Source organism: Natrix helvetica (assembly GCF_964273705.1).
Source record: "Natrix helvetica genome assembly, chromosome: Z".
Classification (NCBI taxonomy): Eukaryota; Metazoa; Chordata; class Lepidosauria; order Squamata; family Natricidae; genus Natrix; species Natrix helvetica.
Window position 1 is genome coordinate 50,130,245 of NC_138554.1, and position 27,095 is coordinate 50,157,339.

A 27,095-nucleotide genomic window follows, 5' to 3' on the forward strand; every position below is an offset into this window, starting at 1 on the left:
CTCCCACAGTGGGAAATGCTGCTTTAACCCCATTAGCTCTCATTTTATAGTTGCAGAATAATTAGTAGTGTTAACACATCTTTTAGATTCTTAAAACTTATGGTACTTGATCAGTACAGAAGAGAGTTCTGTAAACACACACACACACACACACACACACACTATCCTTGTTGAACAAAGTAGGCATTTGGTTTTTACCTAAGGGGAGACCCAAGCGATTAGTGGGATTTATGATATGAAAACTTGAAAACCATTAGTATTTATCAATAGGTAACAAACAGCAACCCAGAATGGCTCTCCTCTCTGTTTTCCACCTTATAAATTGTATGTGTTTTATATATTTGTTTTTGTCTTCTCTGCTTCAGAAATATAACAATGATTGGTGGATTGGACGTCTGGTCAAAGAGGGTTGTGAAGTGGGCTTCATCCCAAGCCCAGTCAAACTAGAGTACATGAGGATGCAACAGGAATTTAAGATGAGACAACATCGGCTCAGTTCCAGGTGAGATAGGATGAGGAGAAGGAGGAACTACTCTGCAATTCAGTGCTCTGATAGTTGATTTTAAAAGTTTTGTTTTTAGAAAAGCTGAATGCTTGGTGTTTTATCAGACCAACCAAGAGAAACCTGTTATCTTTCACTGTTTTTAATTATATCCATATCTACCTGTTACTCCTGAAATGTTAGCTGAAGCCGAAAGTACTGTTAATGGAATCCAAGAATATCTGAAGGGCTGCAAGTACCCCATCCCTGAATCAAAGACCAAGGAAGTTCTACACCTGAGAACTCAGAAATGTTGTCAACCTCAATGCCTTTTTGCAATTTAGCAACTCAGTGTGCTGCTCCGCTCTACACATACAGATATAGCAAGAGACTACAGGTGCTTATTCAGTGAGAATCAATGAGTAACTGAGTCCAATGGGCACATGTAAAATCTAGGAAAGCCATTCATGAGATATATGCTCAAGTTCTCAGGACAGAATTAAGTAGGCAACACTGTTGCAGCCCCTCATGAGAGGCAAGGTTGTCTCTGTGAGTAGTCTAGATGACTAGCATTGTGCCTGTCTCCTCTCTGCTATATGTTTCCTTGGATCAGGAGGAGGCATGTACTCCACCCCAGAGGTGGGTTCCTACCGGTTTGGACCAGTTTGGCTGAATAGGCAATGAGTCGTCCTTCCATGCTCCCAAACCGGTTCTTGCGGTGGCGGCACTATCTTGATTTTTTGGTTCTGCGCATGCGCAAAACAATCTAATTTTTCCCCTTTTCTAACATTATGCGCATGCGCAGAGCTTTTTAGGTACAAATGCACACATGTGCCGAACCGGCAGTGATTGCACGCTGAATCAGTAGTAATGCTGGCAGCAACCCACTCCTGCTCCACCCCCTTCTCATTGCTAAGAGTTAGTAGCTGCTCCCAGTCCTCACCTGGAGCCTCCCGACCAACTTGCTGCAACTGTAGCTCGGCTTGCTCAGCCTAGTCTGTCACATATCTGATTGACATAGCTGAGACTTCTCTATTAGGCTAGCATTCTCCGTGCCCCGATCCTGACACTCAGCTAACACTTAGCTCTGGGCTTTCCTCTGCCGACTCAAACTCACCCTCCTCCTCTAAACTCACGTCAAGAGAGAAATCCGGGGGTGGATCCAGACATTCAGAATTCTAAAATGGAATAATTTTTTCAAGGTCTTAAGGTCAGGAATGTTCCTAGTTTTTTTCTAGGTGTTCCATTACCTGCTTCTAATCATGTGGGAAAGCACGAGATTGGAAGGGTACTTGGCTTGACTTAATAAAGGGGTGGTTTTTATAATTATAACTGCAGATTATATTCACACAAATGTGAATTCAGAATTGGGGTTAAAAATAGCAATGAGATAAGGCTGAGACAATCTTAGTTAATTTATCATATTATTTACTCTTGCAGGTGAGTATGAGCTACTTGAACTTTTAGATTTTCCATTTGTAGACAAGACTAATTTCAAATTGCCTGACAAAGGTTTTGGAGAACAAAGTATTACAGATACCAGAGTCAGACACATGTCATGTATCAGTGTTTTTCAAACTTGACAATTTTAAGGTGTGTGGGCTTGAACTTCCAGAATTCCTCAGACACATTCATACTGTTAGATACTCCCCCCTCTAGTTGTTGCAAGGACAATAGTAGTTTCCAGTCAGGTCCTCTCTTTTCAGGTAGGAACAGAGAGAGACCGGATTGGCTGAAGCACTGGACAGCTCCCCTTTAAAAAGGGAGCTGCCAGACCTCTCACTCAGTGGATGCCTGTACTTGACCAAATAAAGAGCTGTTGTTATCTCTAGCCTTTTGTGCCCAATCTAACACTGGCGATGAGGGTGGGATTGGAAGGCAATTAGGCAGACACTAACAAAGAGCTCGGTCACAAGGCAGTGATTCCACCCGAAGCGCAGGAAGGCATCAACTGGCCATTATGAACCCAGAGAGAGTCACGATGGCCACATATACCCAACCACCTCCATTCAACCCAGCATTGGACGACTGGGATGCTTATCTGCTGCGGTTCGAGATTTTCTTGGAGGCGAACAATCTTGGTGGCGTTACGGAACCCCGGAAAAAGAACCTGTTCCTGGGTTACTGCGGCCCCGAAGTTCTAGAGACCGCCAAGAACCTCTCCACGCTGATGCCGCTGCACACCATTTCCTGGACCACCCTCCAGCAAACGTTGAAGACGCACTACGCTCCAAAGCCATCCAAGTACGTTCGGCGCTATCACTTCAACATGAGAAACCAGATGGATGGTGAGACAATAAACGAGTACATCGCCACGCTCCAGAAAGCCGCAGCCCATTGCGAGTTCCGCGAGCTGGACGACGTCATCTTCGACCAGATCATCATGGGGGTCCGAGACCGGAGCCTACAGGCAAGACTGCTGGCGAGAAGTAACCTCTCCCTCCAGGTCGCTCTCGGTGAGGCAAGAGCAGCCGAGTCAGCGCAGAAGTCCATCAAGACCCTCCAGCGCCTCCACGCACCCGCTGAGGCAACCAAGAGCGCCCGTGTCCACTGTGAGACCATTGAGCAGGAGAGCTCTGAAAGTGATGAAGAGAGCAGCCACCGCATGTGCAGTACCCACGCAGCGCCGGTGCGAAAATTCAAGTCGCCCGGCCTGCCCTGTGCCAGCTGCGGAGGCAACCACGCAAGAGCAACCTGCCGGTTCCGGGACGCGACGTGCCAGCGATGCGAACGGAGGGGATACATCGCCAGAGTGTACCGCAGCGAGTTCCCAGTGACAATCGGTCGCCCCGAGAGAGCGGAGAAGGGGGCAAACCGAAGACAACGTCCCAGCCAGAGACACCCCCGCCGGTCAGAGGCCGACGACCAAGTGGCCAACCTCACCGCATCCTCCCAGGAACACCAGAGCTGCCACCCGAAACCGAATGTCCTGGTTCCGGTAAGGCACATCCGAATCAGCCGCCCCAGGAAGCTGAAAGTCACCGTCTTCCTCGAGGGTGCCCCCTGCGAGATGGAGATAGACACCGGGTCATCTCTCACAATCATCTCATGGGCAGTGCTGAAACTGATGATCCCCACGATGTGGAAGGAGGACCTCAAGAGCCCTGATGTCCACCTCCGCGACTATCAAGGAAACCTGGTTCCCCTCATGGGGCAAGGCACGTTCACTGTCCGCTACAAGCGGATCATCAAGAAGCTGCAGGCGATCGTGGTGTGGGACAACATCCAGAGCCTTTTCGGACTAGACTGGTTTCAGGCTCTAGGGATGGTCATGGCCAAAGTCAATGCCCTAGATGAAGCAGGCCAAGCACCAACCGCTGCCGCCCACGGGAACACTGCAGAAACCATTTTAGGGAGTTCGAGGATGTTTTTGCCTCCGGTCTGGGTGAGTACAAGGAAGATCCCATATTGTTTAGCCTAGACCCCAATGTGGCCCCAATTCGGCTCAAACCCAGGAGAGTGTCTTTCGCCCTCCGACCGAAAATTGACAAAGAAATAGACAAACTGGTGAGCCAGGGGATCCTCGAACCAGTCGATCACTCCCGCTGGGAAACGCCAATAGTGACTCTGGTCAAGCCTGATGGGTATATCAGATTGTGTGCCGATTACAAATGCACAATCAACAAGGGGTTGCAGCAAAGTGCGTACCCCCTACCCGTAGTCCAACATCTGTTGCATTCCCTTGGCCCGGGGAAAATATTTGCAAAACTGGACTTGGTGCAGGCATACCAGCAGCTGCCAGTAGATGGCACTACCGCAGAAGTCCAGACCATTGTAACGCACAGGGGGGCGTTCAAGTGCAACCGCCTACATTTCGGAGTTAGTATCACCCCAGGGCTGTTCCAAAGTATCATGGAACGACTGTTGCAGGGGATACCAGGAATCGTCCCCTATTTTGACAACATATTGGTATCCACTGCAAACGAAGCGCAACTTTTAAAAAGAGTTCACGCTGTATTGGACAGAATCCAATCTAAGGGCCTCTGTTTAAAAAAGGAAAAGTGCAAAATAAACATACCCAGGGTGGAGTTCTTAGGCTACATAATCGATGGCTCCGGGATTCACCTGACCAACCAGAAAATCAGGGCCATTGGGGAAGCCCCCACTCCAAAAAATCAGACCAAGCCCCAGGCATTCCTCGGACTCCTTAACTTTTATAGCGTGTTCCTCAAGCAGAAAGTGATGGTTGCTGAACCACTACACCGCCTGCCTGCGAAGAACACGGAGTGGATGTGGGGAAAAGCCGAAGCCAAGGCATTCGCTGCGGTGAAGGGACTTTTATCAGCAGACTCCTTCCTGGTCCAATACAGTCAAACCCTGCCGCTGGTGCTGACCTGCGACTCATCCCCCTTCGGAGTTGGCGCTGTCCTAAGCCACCGGATGCCGAATGGCACGGAAGCACCCATCGCGTTCTATTCAAGGATGCTGTCCGCCGCCGAACAGAACTACAGCCAGCTGGACCGGGAAGCACTGGCCGCAGTGGTGGGGGTCAAGCGGTTCCATGAATATCTGTACGGCAGGGACTTCAACCTGGTGATGGACCATAAGCCGCTACTGGGACTACTGGCTGGAGACCGCCCGACCCTGGTGTCACTCTCCCCCCGCATGACCCATTGGACGATCTTCCTGGCAGCATACTCATACCAGCTCATCCACCATCCGGGCACCATGTTGGGGCACGCAGACCACTGAGTCGATGCCCCCTACCGGAGCTGCTCGCCGACCTGATACTCGAGACTGCGGTACTCCTGATCGACTGCCTAGACAGGACCATCTCCTCCAGAGACGTCGCACACTATTCTGAAAAAGACCCCATCATCAAGCAGATTTTGAACTGGGTGTGGAGGGGGTGGTCCAAGGGACCAGTGGAAACAGAACTCAACCCTTTCATCACAAAACATGACCAATTGTCCGCCATCTGGGGTTGTCTATTGTGGGGGGACTGGGTGGTCATCCCGAAACAGCTGCGAGTAGCCGTGCTGGAGGCTCTATACAAGGGTCACCCTGGGATAGTAAGAATGAAGGCATTGACACGGAGCTATGTGTGGTGGCCCAATATGGACAGAGACATTCAAGAGTGGGTGGCCACATGCACACCATGCCAAAAGTCCAGGCCGGCTCCCCCAGAGGCACCCGCAAAAGAATGGGAGCGACCCCAAGCACCGTGGTCCAGAGTCCACATAGACTTTGCAGGGCCAGTGCACAGGCAAACCTTCTTCATAGTTGTGGACGCGTTCTCGAAGTGGTTGGAGGTAGTCCTGATGACATCCACCACCACAGACACTGTCATGAGGGCACTACGGAGGCTGTTCATGACCCGCGGGTTCCCCGACATGCTCGTGTCTGATAATGGCCCACAGTTCACGGCCAAATCATTTGAAGAGCTCCTAGCGGCACAGGGAATCCAGCATGCCCTCGTCGCCTCGTTCCACCCGGTGTCCAATTGCCAGGCGGAACGGATGGTAAGGTCTACCAAGGAGGCCCTAAGCAGAATGGGCCCGGGTGATTGGAAAACGTGAATAAACCACTACCTCCTGGTCCAACACATCACGCCAAGTGCCACCACCGGCAGGAGCCCAGCAGAGCTACTCATGGGACACCGAATCTGGTCCCACTTAGACCGGCTGCACCCCAACTACTCTTCTGACACACCTCCCGACTCCATGGGAAAGATCCGGACATTTACCATAGGCGACCCAGTCTACATCCACAATTACACAGGGGGGACCCTGTGGTTACCCGCAACCATCGTCGGAGTTTCGGGCCCATGATCCTACTCCGTCAGGCTCGAGGACGGATGACATTGGAGGCAAGCAGCAAAGCAGAGGCTGACATCCGACCCTCTGTCAGGAAAGGACATCACCCCTGGAAAAACGTAGAGAGAAAACAGGAACAAGACAGATTAGACATATGTATGGCAATATGAGTCAGGGCTTATCAGGATAGGTAGAGTAGAATTTCCGCAAAAGTCTAGGAGCTCTAACATGGGACTTATTAACCCATTCAGCTTCGGATGGGGGAAAATGTTTCCAGGAGACCAGATATTGAGCCTGATTCCTACGTCTCCTGGAATCCAAAATCTCTTTGATCTCAAAATGTTGCTCTCCTTCAATGAGAAGAGGGCAGGAGGCGACGGTACAGGTGCCCGAACAGAGGAGGTGTGCACTGCTTTCAAAAGGTTAACATGAAACACGGGGTAAATACGGTTGAGCTACTTCGGCAATTCCAACTGTACAGAAAAAGGATTAATGATCTTCACAATAGGAAACGGACCAACATACTTAGGCCCTAATTTCTTCGACTTTTGGGTAGTTTGGAGAAATTTGGTAGACAGAAAAACTCGATCTCCAACCTTGTACTCCCTTTCTTTCACCCTCTTTTTGTCAGCTTGTTTCTTGTGTGCTCGATGAGCAGCTTCCAATGTCTTTTGGGCTATGGGCCAAACCTTTTGGAGCTGGTCACTCCACTCTGCGAGGGACAAGACTAGTTGTTTTTCCCGGAGCAATTCTGGGATAGGCACAAAGTCTTGCCCAAAGACAAGTCTAAATGGGGTGAAACTGGTGCTGCTGTGCACAGAGTTGTTGTATGCTACTTCAGCATGTGGTAACAGTTCAGTCCAATTATCTTGCTGATAATTGATAAAACACCGGAGATACTGCTCCAAAACAGAGTTAGTCCTTTCACAAGCTCCATTAGTCTGAGGATGGTAGGCGGAGCTTAACCCCTGGGCGGAGCCAATCAACTTCAAAAACTCCTTCCAGGAGGTGAACTGTACCCCTCTATCTGATATTATGTGCCCCGGCACCCCATGTAAACGGTATATATGTGTAATAAACAATTTAGCTAAGGACTTAGCTGAAGGGATCTTGGAATAAGGCACAAAATGAACCTGTTTAGAGAACAAGTCTGTGACTACCCAGACCACGGTATTTCCTTGACTCTCCGGTAATTCGACAATGAAATCCATTGATATTTCCTTCTACGGGGATTCAGGATGGGTTACACCTTGAAGCAGGCCTTGGGGCTTCCCTGGAGGTCGCTTAGTAGCAGCACATACAGGGCAACTGGCCACATAGGATTCAATGTCTTTTTTCAAAGACGGCCATCAAAATTGTCTTTTGATGAGATGCAGAGTTTTCACAAACCCAAAATGCCCTGCCATGCGGGAATCATGAGCTCGTTGTAGCACCAAAGACTTCATGCTTGCAGGAACATACAATTTAGCGCTTATCCAGGCCAGTCCATCTTTCATGGTGCATTCATTTGAATGTTCCTTAAACCAGTAGTCGGACTCAAGGCTTTCCTTGAGTTTGCAGATGAGGTCTGTTGTGACCTCCAACTTAGAGTTGCTTTGGCTTCTGGTAACCATTGGAGCAGCAAGACTTTTAGCTGGGCTGACTGGAAGTATCATGCTTAACTTGGAACTGTTGTATTGTGGGAGTCTGGATAATGCATCCGCCATAAAGTTCTTCCCTCCAGGGATGTACTTTAGAGTGAAATTGAATTGGTTGAAATGTTGCGCCCAGCGCATTTGTTTAGGAGATAGCTTTCGAGGGGTCTTTAATGCTTCCAAATTTTTGTGATCTGTCCACACCTCAAAAGGGTGTTTAGCTCCCTCAAGGAAATGTCGCCAGGTCACCAAAGCCCACCTGACTGCAAAAGCTTCCTTTTCCCATATAGCCCATCGCCTCTCCGTCTCTGTCAGTTTTCGGGAGGTGTAAGCGCAAGGCTGCAGGTGCCCGTCAGTGTTTGCTTGAAGTAACACTGCTCCCACCGCCACATCACTAGCATCAGCTTGAACGATAAATGGTGCATCCATGTCTGGGTGTTTCAAAATGGGTTCAGCTGCAAAGAGTCTCTTTAGTTTTTCGAATGCGGCCTGACATTCCATAGTCCATTTTAATGGCTTCCCTGGTTTGGGTTTGGCCTCTCCTTTTGACTTTAGGAGATTTGTAATGGGTAGCGCAATGCTGGCAAAGGATGGAATAAATTGACTATAAAAATTCGCAAATCCCAAGAAACTCTGCAATTATTTGCAGGTGCGGGGGGGGGTGCCCATTCGGTAACGACTTGGACTTTAGCTGGGTCCATCTCGATGCCATTGTGGGAGATGCGATAACCAAGGTAGTCAATTTTTTCCTGATGAAATTCACATTTAGACAACTTGGCATAAAGCTCCACAGCGCGGAGTTTTTTGAGAACTGAACGCACCAAAGTCACGTGTTCCATGTAAATAAGGATGTCATCGAGATAGACTATCACGCCTTTGTATAGGTGGTCATGCAAAACTTCATTTATTAGTTGCGTGAAAACCGCTGGTGCCCTCTGTAGGCCAAAAGGGAGTACTCGGAATTGAAAACAGTTGAAAGCAGTTTTCCATTCATCTCCCTTTTTAATCCTTACTCTGTAATAAGCCTCCCTTAAATCCAATTTTGTGAAAATCCTCCCTTTACTCAAATGGGCCAACATGTCCTTCATCAGAGGGAGGGGGTAAACATTGTGTACTGACACCGCATTTAAGTTCTTACAATTCACACAGAGGCGAAGAGAGCCATCTTTTTTTTCTCTAAACAGCACTGGAGCAGCCACTCGGGGCCTGGCAGGTTCAATAAACCCTCTTCGTAAATTTTTATCAATAAATTTCTGTAATTTGTCCCTTTCACGGGGGGTCATTGAGTAGATTTGGGGTTTTGGAAGTTTCCCCCCTGGGAGAATATCAATACTGCAATCTGTTGCGTGGTGAGAGGGTAACTTATCAGAGGATTTCTCACTGAAAACATCCTTTAGGTCCCAATATTCTTTTGGGATTTTCTCCTCCCCCTCAATTTTTTCTTGTCCTGTGGCTGCTAGGTTAGGTTTAGCGTTAATGGGCTTTGGAGCCCCCCCTCACCCTCAGGAGGTGTTGCGGATCGGATGTGCAACCCTTTCTGCCAATTGATGTGTGGGTTCCACTTCTGTAACCAAAGTAATCCTAGTATGAGAGGCCGATCCATTCCTGGGGCGACAATAAAACTTATGGTGAGTTCCCATCCACATGTCTATTGGCTCAGTTACAAAATGGGCAGGGCTCCCCCCAGCTATTGAGCCGTCCAGCTGGCAAAAAGCAATGGGGACTTTTAAAGTTTTCAATTTCAGTCCCAGTTTTTCCACCACCTCAGGACTAACGATGCAACGTGTGCATCCTGAATCTAAGAGGGCCAGCATTTTTTCTTGCGCTCCAGTAGAGGGTACTTTTAGTTCTACTGGGATAGTCATGGGGCCCAATTGGGAACTTAACAGACATTCGTCGTCAGATTCGGTTTCACTTTCTTCCGATGAGGAGGATGGTTCCCCCTCCCTTAGGGTGGGATGGAACTGTGCAGTCAGCTCCACCCCTTTCATGGCGGTTTCCCTTCTTTTCCCGGGCTGTTTGTCTGGTTTTCTCTCTCCCCCAGTAGTAGGTTTTGGTCCCATCTTGGTGTGGCAGTTTGCTGCGATGTGCCCCTCCTTCCCACAACGGAAACAGGTGATGACTCAGGGCTTGCTAGTAGACCAACTTTTCCCTCCTTTTGGAACTCTTTGGAGGGCCTTGGGAGGGGGAGTAGCCTTCTCTTTTTCACTGTCATCACGGTACTTGTCTCGGGCCAAATCAATTTCCACATCCGCTGCCAATTCATACCAGTGCTGCAATGTGCAGGGAGCCCCCCTGTTTACACAGTTCTGGTATATATCTTTGTTTAAATCGTCCATGAAGCCATCCAACAGGGCTTGTTCGGACCAACCCCTCATATAAACAGACAATTCCCAAAATTTTTGCGTATATTCAGGAACTGGCCTGTTTCCCTGGGTGAGGGTTTTAAATTTAGTTCTGGCTTTTCGCTCTGTGAGTGGATCATCAAAGCGTTTCCTCAGGGCAGCCATAAACCTATTGTAATCTCTCAGTAGGAGGGAATTAGCGTTATGCAGAGCAACCATCCAAGCAGCCACTTTATCTTCTAATGCCAGGGTAATAATTCTTACCTTGGCTTCTTCTGTAGGCAAATCCTCACCAAACTGACACATGTAATTCCACACTTGAGCGAGAAAAAATCCTAGATCTTTTGCCTCCCCACCGAATTTCATTCCAAGTGGAGGAACTTTGGCCATCCGGCGTCTGCGGGGGGCCCATCCCCCTCTTGGGATGGCTCTGGCAGCCGCTGCTACTCGGGTTGGGGCTCATTCATCCTGATCATCAGCCCCATCGGTGGTCCCAATCTCTCTCGGGCAGAACAGACCCTCTGCAGTTCTCTCCTCTGTTTCTGGGAGAACATCTTCTCTTCCAGGACCACTCTCACGTAAACGTCACCTCTCCCAAGCCTCTTTGAAGAGTTTCATGGCCTGAGACATCATAAGGTTCTCTTCCTCTACCTCCTGCCACTCAGTGGCTGGACGCCTCTGTCTCCTTGTGGTGACCCCAAACGGAGTTTCCTCAGGATCATACTTCTGCCCCACTCCCAATGTGCATCTGGGACGAATGGATTATTCTTCCAAGTGTAGTCCAGCCATTCACTCCATTTCCAGAGGGCAAGAGGATGCAGTTGCTCCCATGTCTTCCTTCTGGTCGCTGCCTGGGTGGGACATTCTTTTGAAGTTTGAGATTTTATTGCACTCCCCTCGGAAGGTGTTAACTCCGGGTTGAATGCGAAACTGAGATCTTGCTTAATGTCAGGGCAGCCTCCATCAGTAACCAAGAAAGAAACCACGCAACTCCATTTTTCAGAATTAAGAGTACTTTTACTGGTTATGAGTAGAAAGCAGCTAGCAAAGCAAGATCTGAGGCAAAAGCGTGCGTAATCATAGATATCAATATGTGACCCAACTCCCTCCCCCTAGTAACCCCAACCCCCAGTCCAATCCACACACCCCACAGGTGTCATGTGGGCTGCAGCTTCAAAACCCATCATCAGGTTAGTATGCCGGACGGTTGGCCTTGGTGGCAATTCCACTATCTGCAGCATGCGCAGTAGATGGTGAGAAAATCACTCCCTTCTTCATTCACTCCTGTGCTTAAGCTTCCCCTCCCAAATACCATATTATCTTTCCCCCCCCCCTCCCTGTTTCAATGGCAGCTGAAAGCAAGCAGTAAAGCAGAGGCTGACAGGGAGGGATCAAAAGAGGCAAGAGAGCAATCAAGACAGTGGAGTCAAATGCACCTTTTTTAGAAGCATGCAAGATCGATGTATGCACAAAAGGACAAAATTGTACTCGTCTAACTGCCTTGTCCCCCCCCCCCCATTTTTAAAAATCTCTTCTCTTCTGGGCATCACTGATAATCAATATCTCATCTGAGGGGTAAATCTCATTAAATATAGTATTCTTATGAGATTTCCTCATTCTCAAATGCAATTAAACAAGGTCTTGCAGCTGAGTCTGCTAAAATCTCATGTGTGGGGCCATCTTCAAAAAATTGTTTCGTTACCCATGTCATTATGCAAAACTGTATAGTAGCACCTGGTGCCTGCAAATGTTGTCAATCACTGTTTTAGAGTACAAGGTTGGTGTCAATTTCATCTTTCCTTCTACCATCAAGTATTTCAGGAAACTGCATCTAAATGAAACTGAAATAAAATTGTCATGCACCTCGCACCTCGTTAACCTTTAGCCTCATTAACCTTCATAGTACATTGTGGATCTTAAAATCCCTTGGACATTCATTCAACCATTCTTTGGCTGCCCATCATAGATCAGTGACGTGCAGTCAGGTGAGGCAGGGGAGGCACAGCCTCACCACTGTCATCATGAAAAGAAAAGAAATGTAAAAGGAAAAAGGTGAGAGCTGAGGTCAGGCTGAGCTAGGTCAGAGTCATCACTGTGGATGACTCTGCTTAACTGTTTAAAAAAGCCTCTAAAAAACGCCCTCTACTATGAGGCAGGAGAACTGCATGCCTCATCTAGTCTGACTTTCGGCATTTTATGATCACTCGAGCAGAATTAAGCAAGGGTTAAAAGCCTAAAAATTCCTGATGTAGGTGAGGCACCAGTTCTCCTGCCTCATAGTAGAGGGCGCTCGTTTGGGCGGGGCTTCTTCAGAGGACCGGAGGGAAGAGCAGAGTTGAAATCCTCTCTGAAACAGCTGGAAAAGGTACATGTGGGTCGGAGGGAGGGGCAGGAATTCAAACTTCATCCTCCTTGTGCGGGGCTTTGGGCAAAGGCTGGATGAACAGAGCCACGTTGCCTTTTCAAACCTATAATCAGTGAAACTGGGCTGGATCCTTCCGGGGCTGGGGGAAAGTGTGTGTGCTCCAGTATGGCTACTTGACTGGCTTCCTGCCTCCTCCCGTGGTCTCCTCACTGGTGCTCTTCCCTCCAATCCAACTCTGTGTGTGTGTGTGTGTGTGTGTGTATGTGTGTTTGAGAGAGAGTGAGAGAGGGGGGGGAAGGGGGTAGGAGAGATAGTCCAATCCAACTTCTGTGTTTGTGTGTGTGTGTGTGTGTGTGTGTGTGTGTGTTTGAGAGATGGGGGAGGGAGGGAGAGAGGGAGGAAGGAGGGGAAGGGAGAAGAAAAAGAAAAAGAAAGAAGGAAACTTCTTTTGCAAAGGAGAAAAACAAATGCTCTCGCTTTAAATCGGAACGGAGCATGCCTGGCTGTGGAATTCTGGGAATTGAAGTCCACAAATCTAAAAAAAAAATGAAACCCACCACTGTATCAGTGCCTCACCAGCCATAAACCTCACCGCACGTCACTGTCATAGATGCTGTAATTCTGCATGGCTCACAACCAAAGTTAAAGCAGTAAAAATATCCAGCAACCATAACACAACTTGAGCGACACTGCAGAATCTTTCACGGATCTAACCCCTTTCTTAAATATATACAAAAGATAATATCTCCTTACAAAGTGTATAAAAGCAGTTTATATTAGTTTCAAATTGATTTAATTCTCAGGACTCCTAATAGTTTAATTAGCGGGTTCATTTTCCTGCAAATCCTTTTTGTAATGAAGAATTTTTAGCAATCTGCAAACTTTAATGATTAGGGCAGCAACTTTCTTGAAAGCTTAATATGGTTACCAAATGTTTTATATCTATACTCAAAATATGCCTTAAATTTCGTAAAAATATTATCATTTATTAGATTTAGAGAGCCACCTGACTTCAGAATATATTTAAAAGACAGGAACCCGATGAACTGGTGTTGCAAGTAGTAGTTTTGCAAGGGAAGCTTATCAGGTGACATAAATAGCCAATTAAGTAATGTTATCCTGCAGCAATGTATTTCCAAAAATCCAAAAATTTAACTGAATGAAAAAGTTAATTTTCTACTGAGAAAAGTTGCCAAGCTTGGATCTTATGGTGATTCTCCTATGCCACAGCTGATTTTTCCACAATCTCGTCTTACCATCTTTTATTTTAATAGTTTGTTTTTGTTTTTGCTCTTGTAGTAAATCAGGAGACAACTCCACTTCCAGCCTGGGAGATGTGGTGACAGGTCCCCGGAGACCCACCCCACCTGCTAGTGGTAAGGCCTCTCCTTGCCAGACACAATGGCTCTCACTGTTTTTCTACTTTTATCCTAGCTGAAGAATCCTGCATCTCTTACTGAGAATGGGAAAAGTCTGAAGCATCAGGATGACCTGACTCTTTATGGGTGAAGTCAGGCATTCAGCAAAATGAGATTCCATGGGTATTCTATATTTGAATATTCCCCACATTTATCTCTCTCCTTCTGCCCAAAAGCTTTTATGCTAGTCAATAACATACATTTCAAATATAATCTAGCCCATTCTACTTTCTAGGATGCTAGATATTCTTTTTCTCTCTCTTAACAATTAAAAAATTGCATTTGCAAGTAACAAAAAATTGCAATTGCCCTTGCCTTGTCTGAAATAGTATAGGTCGCCCTGCCTCTTCAGGATTTCCTCCCTATAAGTCATTGCTTATGAATAAACCCCGTCTGTGCTTAAGCCACTGTCAGGGGACAACATATTATGGAAACTGGACTTTCTACCCCGTTTTCTCTTCCTTGCCTTCTTTAGATTATGTTATTATTTTATTTTGTCTTTCCTTTTCATTTATTTTACCTTCTGCTATTTTTCAGTTTTTCTCAGTTTTGTTATTGTTCTTTGGTGCTTTTTTTTTCTTTCTCTCTCCCCCCCCTGCCCCCCCAACCTCTCATACCTTTTCACCTCATCCTTGTCCCAGGTACCTTGGAACTGACTAATTTAGCTTATGACCCAGATGCCCTTGATTTAGAGGAGGAGGAAGAGGCAGGAGTCGACGAGAGCCAGCGCACCCCTAAAACTAGCGTTAGCAGTGTCACCACACCTCCCTCTACCACCAAGCGCATGGCCTTCTTTAAGAAGGTAATAGTGTCCCTCTTTACTTGCACCTGCTTGCTATGTCCTGATAAGATGCCTGCCTGTGTGTATAGGCTGTTTTTGTCAAGGTCAAGCCCTTATACGACTAGGATAGAGGTGACCAAAGCATGTCGGGGAGCTTATCTTGTCACTGATCATCCACTGGCAATACTGAGCAAAAGTTATAGGAATGAATATGGTGATGGCCTTCAAAGAGTAGGTGGCATATTAAATGCACAATCTCTTGGACAGCAAAAAAGCAGAGGTTCTGTTCATAACATTTGTAACATGTGAATATATGTCTTGTAAGAATGATATGTTCCAGTGATCACACCTATTTTTCATGTGTATGAGCTAAAAGATGTATTGGCAGCCAGTTCATACTCATGTGTGGACCATATTGCAAGATGGATCCAACAGATTATGTGCCCTTTATCCTGTCCCTCCCTGCTTTATATATCATGAGAATAAAATAATCGAAGGATAAGAAAGGAATATTTCAGTCATCCAATTATTTTCTCAGTCCTCCTCCCCCCCCCGTATAAATCCTTGAAAATGGAAAATTCAAGATTCCAACCATTTTCTCACTATGCAAATGACATGTCCCATTCACTCTTCCCTAAGATGATGGGTTTTCCCTGTGCTAATTATAGGAATAGAACATATTCTCCATTTGCTCACCCAAGGAAAATTCCATCAGTAGAACGTTCTAATAGCAAATGGGTGAAATAATTCTGCAGTTCCCTGTAATATAGATATGGGATTAAGGCATCATGTTGGTCATAACCATTCCATAATAAGCATGAATATGAAATTTCTAATACTTTTTCCTCTCCAGATAAAGAGAAACATCGTAGCACTGAATGTGGTGATGCTCTTGAGCACATTCAGTACTATGAATGTTCTTTTTCTCCGGAGAGAAAAAGCTATTGGAGCATTCCATATTCATGAATATTCTGTTTTATACATTCTGTTCTATACACTGAATATTCTGTACAGTTCTATACAAATATTCTCTTCTTTTGATACCTCTGAATATGAAATGTGCCTATTCAGAGCCTTCCTTAGAAAGAGGGGAAGAAAATAACCTGGAGCCTAATTGTTAAACCAATTCAAGATACAGGTTGGGAAGTGTTGGAAGACTAAATTACATGTCACATTAATAGCCAAATGATAGTTTGCTATGAAGAAGAGTGAAGGGGGTGCTTAGCTGTCTTTACTAGCTGCCTTTCTCCAGAAATAACTTTCAAAGTTTTTCAGATGGAAGTATAAATAGTTTGAGAAAGCACCTCCTTGGCAATTTTGGAAGATTGAGTTGCATGTATGAAAAAGCTTATCCTGCATCTTTGCCCCTATATCAGCTATCTGGCCTTACAGATGATGATGATGATAATCTTATCGCATTGTCGGACTTGAAGTTTAACTTCTAAGTTTGTGTGGGTTCTGGAACTGGAGGGAGAGGGATAAAGTTTTTCTTTGCCTTAAGGAGCAAAAGGATTCCTCCATTGCTCTTTAGTACTATGGACTGCCATGAGCAAGAAGAGTAAGGAGAAGAGAGATCAAACTGGATGCTTGATGGAAGGTTTTTCCCCACACCACTAGTGGGTACGAGGATAAATTTACTAATACTGAAAAACAGCCAGTATCCTGTTTTTCTTGGCCCTAGTTTTTTTCTCCCTTTCCTTCCTGTGCCTACCTTTGCTTCTGCAAGTGTGAGCTGTCAGTAACACGCATGCCCTGTTTGTTTTTTCTCTTGCCTGTTCCTTCTCCCATTCCCATATTCCTATCCCCACCCCAACCATTAATGGCGATCACTGGACATAGCCAAGCAGAAGCAAAAATCGGTAAGTAAGCTTATAAAATATCACATCAGGCGAAGGTTTCCCAGAAATTTAATTACTGAGATTCTGGGTTCAGTTGTTGTCATAAGTCAAGGACCACTTGTAATGCACAACATCAAGTGGTCCAAAGACCTTCTGTTATGTTCACCACCTATTTTTTGAATAGGAGCTGCCAGTCCACGGGGTTCCCAAATTGCACACTGTTTTCTGCGTTCATCCAGGACAAGCAATGGAAAGTCCTCAGGACTTGGTGACCATTGAACCCAGAACTACTTGCTAGGGTTGAGTTGAAGCCCATTTTTCCTCATCCAGATTTCAATAGCCTCCAGATACTAAGAACCTCCATATCATTATTCGGTTGGCCAAGGGTAGAGATATAAAGCCATGTGTTATGGGCATACTGATAATACATTATGCCATGCCACCAGATTACTTCATTCAGCAGCTTCATGTAGATGTTAAACTGAATGGAGAGAGTGCCAAGCTCTGGGGATCCCCACAAAGTAGAGATTGATATTGTGAGAATCTGGAAGCATGGGTTAATAATCAAGAGCAAACCTAATATTTTATTCTTCTTTGCCCTCAGACAGAGCATGTGCCACCATATGATGTAGTTCCTTCTATGCGGCCAATCATTCTTGTGGGCCCATCTTTGAAAGGATATGAGGTGAGGCATAGAGCATGTGAGGTGCAGAGTGGGATTAATGGTGATGTGGGGAAAATAATATGGAGGAGTTGGGTTACTTTACCGGGAAGCTGGAAACATATCCAAAGGGCCAACAGACATCTTTTTCATCTACCAATTCATTGTTCAAATTTGAGATACATCTCCTGAAACCATTGAATAGTATGTAGCTTTTACAAGCTGTGGTGCAGTCCGTAGAACAGCTCCAAAAGTTTAATTTATAACAGAACTGGGAAATCATTAGATATAGTCTTTAAACGAAGTTAAATCAAATGTGCTCCCAGTCCACTTTTTGCTCATTTTTTGACTTGTGGTTTCATGTGGAACATCAAATGCTGAATACAATCTTAACTCCTAAAAAAGTCACTCCAATCCAACTTCCTTCCATGCATTTGAGTGAGCTGATGCCTCATCTTAATGTAGCTCATCTCAACTTTGCTCCCCTTTTGACCCATGATTCTATAAATGATTTTCCCATTCTTCCCAATGGCTCGCTACACTATTTTCAAGGATAAATGGTTGGGAAATAGAACACTATTGAACCTTGAAATTTTCATTTAAAATAGAAAGATGAAAGATCTTTCAAAGTTGTCAATCAGATGTTTAGAATAGATTGTGAATGTTTCTATCAATTGTTTGCCCAGACACACTCATTTCCTTTCTGATATAATTGATTTATCTAATCTTTACATTATCAATCTAAACTCACTTTTAGTGTTTTACACTTTCCTTTCCCCACAAAAATGTTAAAGTGAATTCTTATAACAATTAAAAAGCAGAAAACTAAATTGTAATACTTTTATTTAGATTAATAATTCTCTCTTCCTGTTTCTTGAGCAGAATCAATCAAAATAAAAATTAAAATTATTACAGAAGAATGTTGGATTTGATTTTGCAGTAATATTTTGCACGAATCCAACTACAGTGTGTGTGTGTGTGTGTGTGTGTGTGTGTCTGTCCATATCTGTCTGTCTGTCTGTCTGTCTGTCTGTCTGTCACCTTATATATCATCCATCACATTTATAAACTGTCATTCCAAATACTTCTGGGAAGTATTATGGCTCAGCTCTATATGAATGCAGTTGTACATGGTTATGCAAATCACACTTTGCTATATGAACCTAGTTACAGAATAACAGAATAATAGAGTTGGAGATCTTCTAGTCTTCTACTCCATCCCCCTGCTCAGGCATGAAACTCTATACCACTTCAAATAAAGGATTGTCCAATCTATTCTTTAAAACTCCCAGGGTTGGAGCACCCACAACTTATGGAGGCAAGTTGTTCCACTGATTAATAGTTTTAACTATCAAGAAATTTCTCCTTAATTCTAGGCCTAGTTTTTGAATCCAAAAGGATATCCATTCATGCAGAGAACACAGACTGTATCAGTTGGCAATTAAACTGCAACATATCCCAAGAGTTTTACATTCATAGTCTGTTGGACAATTTTTTATCAAATGCTGACATAAAACTTTGCACCCATCTTACTTTGCAAATATACAAACTTTTGGATACTAACTTCTGTGTACCTCTTCTTCCCTTCCCTTTTATCTTCCTAGGTGACAGACATGATGCAGAAAGCCTTATTTGATTTCTTGAAACGCCGATTTGATGGCAGGTGTGAACAGGAGCTTTGGTGGGGGGGGAAGAGAGGTCTTGGGGGAAACCTGGAAATCTTATGGCCACATCTATGTGATTTCAGGAAAAAATCCAAGTAGAGGTCATAAGATATGGGAGGGTTGGTACAGAGTTTCTGCCTTCCAGAATTTCTACAAGTTTTCCTGCATTTTACTGACTACAAAACATTTTCCCCTCTTTCTTCCAGGAGCTGAAAGTTAGACGTTTCTTTTTGAAATAAAAACTGAAAGAAGTTAGATATTTTTTCGTGGTTTGTTAAAAACTCCTTTCCTAATTGATGAAGAGAAACCAGTTTCAGTTTGGTTGGGCTGAGATTGTTAAACTTCCATTGGCAGATATTTAGATTTCTTTTTCTGGTTCTAATGCCAGAAATACCATCCTAGTGATCTGATGGGAATACCTGGCGAATGAAGTTGGCTTCCTCAGCTATTCATCCCTCTGTATCTTCTACAGAATATCCATCACACGTGTGACTGCTGATATCTCTCTGGCTAAGCGCTCAGTCCTCAACAATCCTAGCAAACACACCATCATTGAGCGCTCCAGTACCCGTTCCAGTCTGGGTAAGGTTAAGGAGATCCTGAAAGAAAACTTCAAATCTTTGCTTTCTTATAAAAAAAAATTCTCAGGATCGTTTTTTCTTGTTGTTGTTGTTGAAATCGTGGGAGGGAAGAGAAGGCAGGCAGTCACATTACACTAACATTTGCATGGTACCTAAGCTTTGTCTAACTCTAATCTGTATCAGTTGAGAATATCTTTTCCTGGATGCTACTTGATTTTGTATCTTTTTTTGTAGTGTTGCCTCTTCCCCCCCCCCCCTCTCCCTAACAGAACCCCTTTGACCCAATCCTTGAGCAGGGCATTGGGATGGTCTCTACAACAACATGAATTTATCTATATTCAGGAATGGAAGTGGGGCAGCCTAAAATATGCAGAGCATGGACAATGGTATCAGAAGTATTATAGGGTGCATTTTAAACCACATACACTTCTGTGTATGAGGAAGAATGTTCCTTCTCAAACAACAATTGAAAAAGGAGAAAGCAGTTGGGTTTGTCAGCAGCCTTCTCTATTTTTAATCCCTCCCCATGTTGTGACCTCATCAGACTTGTAGGCATCTTCTGCTGCTTCCCAATGACTTCGACTCACTCTTCTCTTTTTCCCCCCTCCTTCCCACAACTTTCCTTCCCTTGTGTCTGCGCATCCTCTTCCTTTCTGTGCTCCTGATACAGATGTCTTGGGTATGTAACCTTTAACTTCACAAGCTGTCCAGTGTTCCTTCCAAGTGCCAATTTAACTTGCTTAAGTTCAGCATGGGAAATATGTTTAAGATAATGGGGCAGAGGGTGTTCAAAACCAGAACAATAAATACGTTTCACTCTTGCTAAAATGTTTAAAACATTTTTTTGGATTTTTAATTGTGTTTGAGAAGTGAAAAATGCAGAGTCATATCAGTCTCATTTTTCATTTTCATTCATTTCCTAAGATCTTAATAAACCAAATCCAAAAAAGAATGTGCCCCCCCCCCCCCACGTTCATGGCCATCATAAGGACAGCAACAATGCTTAATATTTTGGTTGCAGCCCTACGCATATTTACTTGGGAGAAGACCAGTTAAATTCAGTGGGACATATCTGTAAGTAGTCTTAATGCTCTAACACTGTTAGAGAAATCACTTGGTTGTAAAAGGTTACAGATTCTATATTTAAATTTATTTATTTATCTATTTATTTATTTTCTGTATTTGCCATTTCCAATTTTGGTACCCTGCAGGTTTGTAGACTTTGACTCCCAGAATTCTCACTAATGGTCATGCTGCCTGGAAAATTCTGGGAGTTCCATACAATTGGACTTAAATTGAAAACTTAAAAGAAAAAATAAACACAAACAGCAATATTTAAAACAAGGAGATCACAATGGACTACAGGTAGCATTTCCACATGGTGTTATTTCCCACATTACTGTCCTAACATGGCATAAACTTCACTAAAAATTATCCTAGAAGCGATGAGGAAGGACTAGATTCTTCCTATTAATGCTGTGGGGGATATCCTCCTGGATCAGGCTTTGTGAATCAAAACTTAGCTTTCTTATTTATGCTTCAAACTTGCTTCTTGTGGCTAGGAGCTACTTCACTTTTCTTCATTTGAGGAATAGCTTTAAATCAAACTGTCAGTTTAACATAAAATAACTGATTACATTTCATGCATTGAATAGATACTACAAAAGGGAACAGTAAAGATATTCCCAAATCTGTTGCTTTCCTTTTGTTTGATATCATTTCTCAGAATTCCATAATTGGAATGTCCAGTTCTTCAGAAGCTAACAAGGTTGAGAAAGATTGTTTTAGAACTATCACAGGGCAGTTGAATCTTGCTGCTATTTTTTCCCATGGCAGTGCTGACCTTGTCTTCTTCTTTGCTGCTTGCTCTCTGCCTTGACAGCTGAAGTGCAGAGCGAGATAGAGCGCATCTTTGAATTGGCTCGAACGTTACAACTGGTTGCCTTGGATGCAGACACCATTAATCATCCAGCTCAACTCTCCAAGACCTCATTAGCACCTATTATTGTCTACATCAAGATATCTTCCCCAAAGGTGAACACATTTCCTTTTTTGTCAACCTGCTTCTACTAACAAATTACCTTCCACCTGGCTTGGGAAAGAAAGGTGGGTGGTCATAGAGGGACTTGGTGCCAAAAGAAATTTGAAAATTCTTATGTACTTCATGGGGCATGTGCAGGTGAGAATAGTGTATAGGAATGTTTAATCTCAGAAGGAGTGCATAAGTGATATATGAATACTTTTGACACAAATTGTTAATATCTTTTGGAAACTGGTTAGTGCTAAATTATAGAGGAGAATGTGCAAGTTACATAGAAGCCAGAAATTATGGAACTGAACCAGTGGTGCACTTACCTTGCGCTATTTTCATTGACTGCCACTGTTCTCCATGATTTCAGGAAGGAATCTTTTCCAGTCCTTTTGGTATCAGGTATTGAATTTGTGAACATTTGCATGAAAATCCTGTGTTGTCTCTAATGAATTACAGCACTTTTTTGTTGATTTATTCCTGCAGAAGTTCTGTTCTTAAAGGGGAAGATGTTAAACAGCTTAGAAAATAAAAATATAATATTTCTCAGATGATCAGAAATGTGTAACCTTTTGTATGTTTCATAACCTTATTTTCTTACTTTTCATTAGTTATGTTTTTCCCTTGTTGTTTGTTGACCAAAGAGTTTTCCAGTTTTCACCCCAGGCTATCTGTGTTTCATGTTTTCTCTTTTCAAAAACTTGATCTTATTTTGAGCATACCTTGCTTAAAATTGAGGGTGATCATCCATAAGTGGAATTATGCTCTGTTAAATGTAAAGACATCATATGGTTCATACAAATTCATGTGTAGCTTCTTTTGTTTGCTTCTTTTCAAAGCAACTGCACATAAGGAAATAACTTGTGACACATTAGATCACTGCCCCAAATACTTCAGAAACTCTTCAGGCTCAAAGGAGTTATTTAAGATGTCAAGAAGAGACACAATCATTTTTACATGAAATGCTAGGAAATGAAGACAGGATGCAGAAGGCAAAACATTGCTCTATTATCACTCCAATCTATCCACTCTAAATTGCTACTTCATCTCCACAATGTGAAATGTAATCTTCTTCCTGGGACTATTTACTCTGATGAATAAAGGCTCTGTGTTCAGGGGAATATCTTTTCTCTATAAATAAATGTTCATACAATTGCAAGGGTTCCCTCGGGAGAAGGATGATAGCAAAAGTTCCTTGGAAGTATCTTCCTCCCTTTTAATAATTGGTTTGTTCTGATCCTGTCTCCATTCTTTTGGGCCCTGACTTATCTTTCTCCCATTCTTCCTCCAACAGGTGCTGCAAAGGTTGGTGAAATCTAGAGGTAAATCCCAGGCCAAGCACTTGAATGTGCAAATGGTGGCATCAGACAAGTTGGCACAATGTCCCCCAGTAAGTTCTCACACCGGATGCAGCAGCCTAATGGTCAGGACTCCTTCAACTATTCTCTCCCTTCCTTTTATGTTTCCAATCGCAGTTATACCATGCAAATGAAGCATTTGGCCTTCTTCCCACCACCATCACTGCTCTTATCTTTGTAGTTACCAAACTTCACATTTCAGCTTCTGTTGTGATATTCCATTCCTTTGATAAGTTCTTGATCTGTATCTTTGCCCATGCTTACAAAGTAAGCCAAATAGGGAAGTTATTATGACTCTTCGGTGCTTAGCATCCTGTGTAGCCTAGTCATTTTTATTGGTGATTTTCAGTGATAATGGATTACAATTCCTAATACGCTTGGCCAGCATGTTCATACAGAGGAAGGGCTGACCAAAAACTATTTTACCACTAGTAAAAAATAGCAATATATAGTTCCCTATTTCTTTGTTACAATGGTCATTGCACTTGCACCAGAATAGTTTTTCAATATAGTAATGGGATAGTATCTTTTATTGTATCTGAAGGATTTAAGTAAACTTAGGTGGTACATAAAGATCACGTTGTAGGTCTCCTCTTCAACTTTTCGTTGTCATCTCCCAAGGTTTACCCTCTGGAAATTGGAGAAGATTGTGTTTTTAAATACCTACTACTACAGCCCACTGGCTTCTATTCATAAGATCTGTCTACTTCCTTTGCTTACTGCTGCTCCTGATATTCCATCCCATTTCCCACCCCTACACCATCTCTCTATTTCTCTCATTGGACCAATTTACTGCTACTCTTCATCCTATTTTTCTGCAGGAAATGTTTGACATCATTCTGGATGAAAACCAATTGGAAGATGCTTGTGAACACCTGGCTGAGTACCTGGAAGCCTACTGGAAGGCCACCCATCCTCCTAGCAGTAATCCACCCAATCCATTGCTAACCCGCACCATGGCAACTGCTGCCTTGGCTGCGAGCCCTGCCCCGGTCTCCAACCTCCAGGTACAAGTGCTGACCTCCCTGAAGCGCAACCTGGGGTTCTGGGGTGGGAGGGGCAGCCTAGACGAGGGGCTGAGTGGAGCTATCCGGGTTGAAGAACATGAATTATAGCTTTCTGGGAAAACGGGGATGTTGCTCCAGAAAGAAGAAATAAGGGAGACCCATCAACAAGGCTCCCACTTGCCCTCAAATGACTGTTAGTACTGCTGTTTAGTGAAGGTGATCACTCTATGTTTCTTCTTCTGCTCTCTGCCTTACACTTCTCTGATGAATCTCTCTGCTAAGGATCCTTCCGTCTTTTCAAAATTTACGCTAATTTTGTTGAAAGGATAGCGTTGTGTGGTTTCCTACATCTTCCCCTGCCTTTGTCCTAACAAGCATTACTTGCTAGGACACTGAGCTAAGAATGTTGGGTCTGGAGGGAAGATATTGCAGTTTATCTTAATCATGGTAAAATGGTATCATAGAAGCCATAAAAAAAGCATTCATTTTCCTTCACTTTCTTGACAAGCCATGCAGGAATTGACCAAGCTTTTTGCAAATGTACGTACATGAATGCAGAAGCTGGGTTACTATGCCACAAAGGTACCCATGGTTGCCATTTTTTTCTGGACGAATTTGCACTACCATTCACCTCCTCTGCCATGCTATGTTCCTATTGTATTCCTAAACAGTGTATGAGAATGTAGACAAGGGCTGTACTCAAAAGGTCATTATTCTCCAATTTGATACTCCTCAGATGTATTGGTATCAACTCAACTGAGTGAATTTTCAGTGCGCTGAAAATTCTCTGTGTTGAGCTTCAGCACATCTAGAATACACCAAGGTTGGGGAAGCTTCAGTGGAGTGAGATTATCTAAGAAAACCCACTACTACTGCCTCTCCTGTCTAAAGATATACTGTCTTTAGATATACTGTCTAAAAACTTAATCATTGTTGCAACTTATCAAACAATGTCCCTTCTAGCTTCCCAAGCAATTAGTAGACAAGGCGGCAACACTAATCTATCAGAATCAGCACCCCATTTTGTCAAAATTGGCATCTTCCACATCACATTATGCAATGTCTTATCTTTTTACTTTTACTAGGACCCTCATCTTTGCACCTAGTAAACTAACTTCTGGTATGAGGCTCATCTAATATGTTTCTTCCTTTAGTTGAAAATACGAATTTGCACCATGACTATAATATTTTTTCAGGAATGAAGGTAATCTGTTCCTATCATTCAGAAACTTGAGCTTTCCTTGTTTCAAATAGATGTTTGAGTATATGATGAAAAATGTCACATGCGTTTTGTTTTAGAAAAGTGCAGGCTCTGAAGTGGTAAACATATTTATGAAGCTCATCCTTAAGTTGTTCCTTTCTCCAATTGGCCTCCCTTGCTTTTTTATGGGTCTGCATGATGAGACTCAATAGATTAATGATCTACTAATTATCTATATAAATGGCATTGTGTCAGAACTTGACCAAAATCTAGGTACAAGTAGTCGTCGACTTACATCAATTCATTTAGTGACCATTTGAAGTTACAACAGCATTGAAAAAAGTGACCTTTGACCATTTTTCACACTTACACCTGTTGCAGCCTCCCCATGGGCATGTGATCAAAATTCAGACACTTGGCAACTGACTCATTTATGATGGTTGCAGTGTTCAAGAGTCACTTTTTTTGACATTCTGATAAGCAAAATCAATGGGTAAGTAGATTCACGAAACAATTGTGCTACTAACTGAACAACTGCAGTGAGTCATTTAACAACTGTGGCAAGAAAGGCCTAAAAATTGGGGAAAACGTACTTAACAATTGCCTCACTTAACGGAAATGTTGGGCTCAGTTGTGGTTGTAAGTTGAGGACTACCTGCAGAGCAATTTTGCTGCCAGTTCATCTTGAGCTATATATGCTGAAATCTTGCAGGTTATCAAACTGGATGGTAAGTCTTTCTAACATTATAGAAACAATAAAAAAGTCTCATTTTTCCCTAAATAACTACATGTGTGCATGTACATGTGTGTGTGTGTGTGTGTGTATGTGTGTGTGTGTGTATGTATGTATGTATGTATGTATGTATGTATGTATGTATGTATGTATGTATGTATGTCACAAGGAATGAAACATAGCCAAATCTGGAAGAAGGAGTAGTGGTGAGAAAAATCCAATTGGAGGGCCAGAAAATTCTCATTCCTGTTCTAGTTCACATTGATTCTGCAAAATCTGTCCAAAACTACATCTAAACAGCAATTTCTGACAACATGCCAGAACTAACATTCTTCTCTGAAGCTATTTCCTTTTTTCCTGGTGATGCCATTCAGGGAAGAATTTGGGGGCAAAATTCTAGATCCTAGTTTGGAGAGCCAAAATACAGCATGGTATGTTTTCTGTTGAAGTAAGTGAAGTAATATACATTATTGCCTAAAAGTACACTTTACGCCATTAAGTCTGGACTTTATAATTAACCAGCAGCACTACTGTTCCAAATCTCTTTTCTGACACCCCTAATTTCTCAGTCCCTCAATTGTCCATCTTTATTTCTTTGCAAGTTTCTTTGGCATTAAGATGCATGAGGATTTTCTTGTTCATCTGCTTGGGGAGAAAGAAGAGGAAATGCTGCCAAAGGAAATGGTCTGTCTTGGCCTGGGGAGATGAAATGCTGACTGCTTTCTTAAATCTAGGGTGATTCACAAGACTAGAGTTCAAGAATGTCTCATTCTAACCAGTTGGAGGATATTACTACTGCTGCTGTGTGGTGGCTGCACTAACATTGTTTTATCTTTTTCTTCTGTTCGTTTGCATGGTGTGCGATATCTGCTTCTTTCAATCAGGGACCCTATTTGGTGCATGGGGAGGAGCCTCATGACCCCGAGCATCCTGGCCTCCACAGCTACACAGGGCAGCCAGTGGGGCATGGCCACATCCGTTCAATGGTGCCTCCTTCTCACTTGGCTGCCCGAGGCCTTTCCCGACAAGACACCTTTGATTCAGAGATGCCGGGCAGTCGTGATTCTGCTTACACCGATCCAACGGATTCCTGCATGGACATTGAAACTGACCCTTATGAGGAGCCGGAGCCTCCTTGCCTGAGTCACCGCCAAGGCGCCTGGGAGGCTGAAGAACCTGAGCCTCATCACTTCCAGGGCCGCGGTCATCGTACCCCCCAGTGCCAAGGCTCCCTGGAAGCCGA

At 43.8% G+C, this 27,095-nt stretch overlaps 1 protein-coding gene across 1 annotated transcript in view; it reads left to right on the forward strand.

The window, feature by feature from the left end:
- CACNB1 (calcium voltage-gated channel auxiliary subunit beta 1) overlaps positions 1-26,829 on the forward strand; it is a 70,936-nt gene extending 44,107 nt beyond the window's left edge. The window contains exons 5-13 of the mRNA XM_081969751.1: positions 366-502; positions 13,881-13,957; positions 14,641-14,801; positions 17,223-17,303; positions 18,884-18,942; positions 19,416-19,525; positions 21,407-21,558; positions 22,848-22,943; positions 23,733-26,829. Coding sequence (XP_081825877.1) covers positions 366-502; positions 13,881-13,957; positions 14,641-14,801; positions 17,223-17,303; positions 18,884-18,942; positions 19,416-19,525; positions 21,407-21,558; positions 22,848-22,943; positions 23,733-24,026 — 1,167 coding nt within the window. The 3' untranslated portion in view covers positions 24,027-26,829. The remainder of the gene's footprint in view (positions 1-365; positions 503-13,880; positions 13,958-14,640; positions 14,802-17,222; positions 17,304-18,883; positions 18,943-19,415; positions 19,526-21,406; positions 21,559-22,847; positions 22,944-23,732) is intronic.
- The last annotated feature ends 266 nt before the right edge of the window (positions 26,830-27,095 follow it).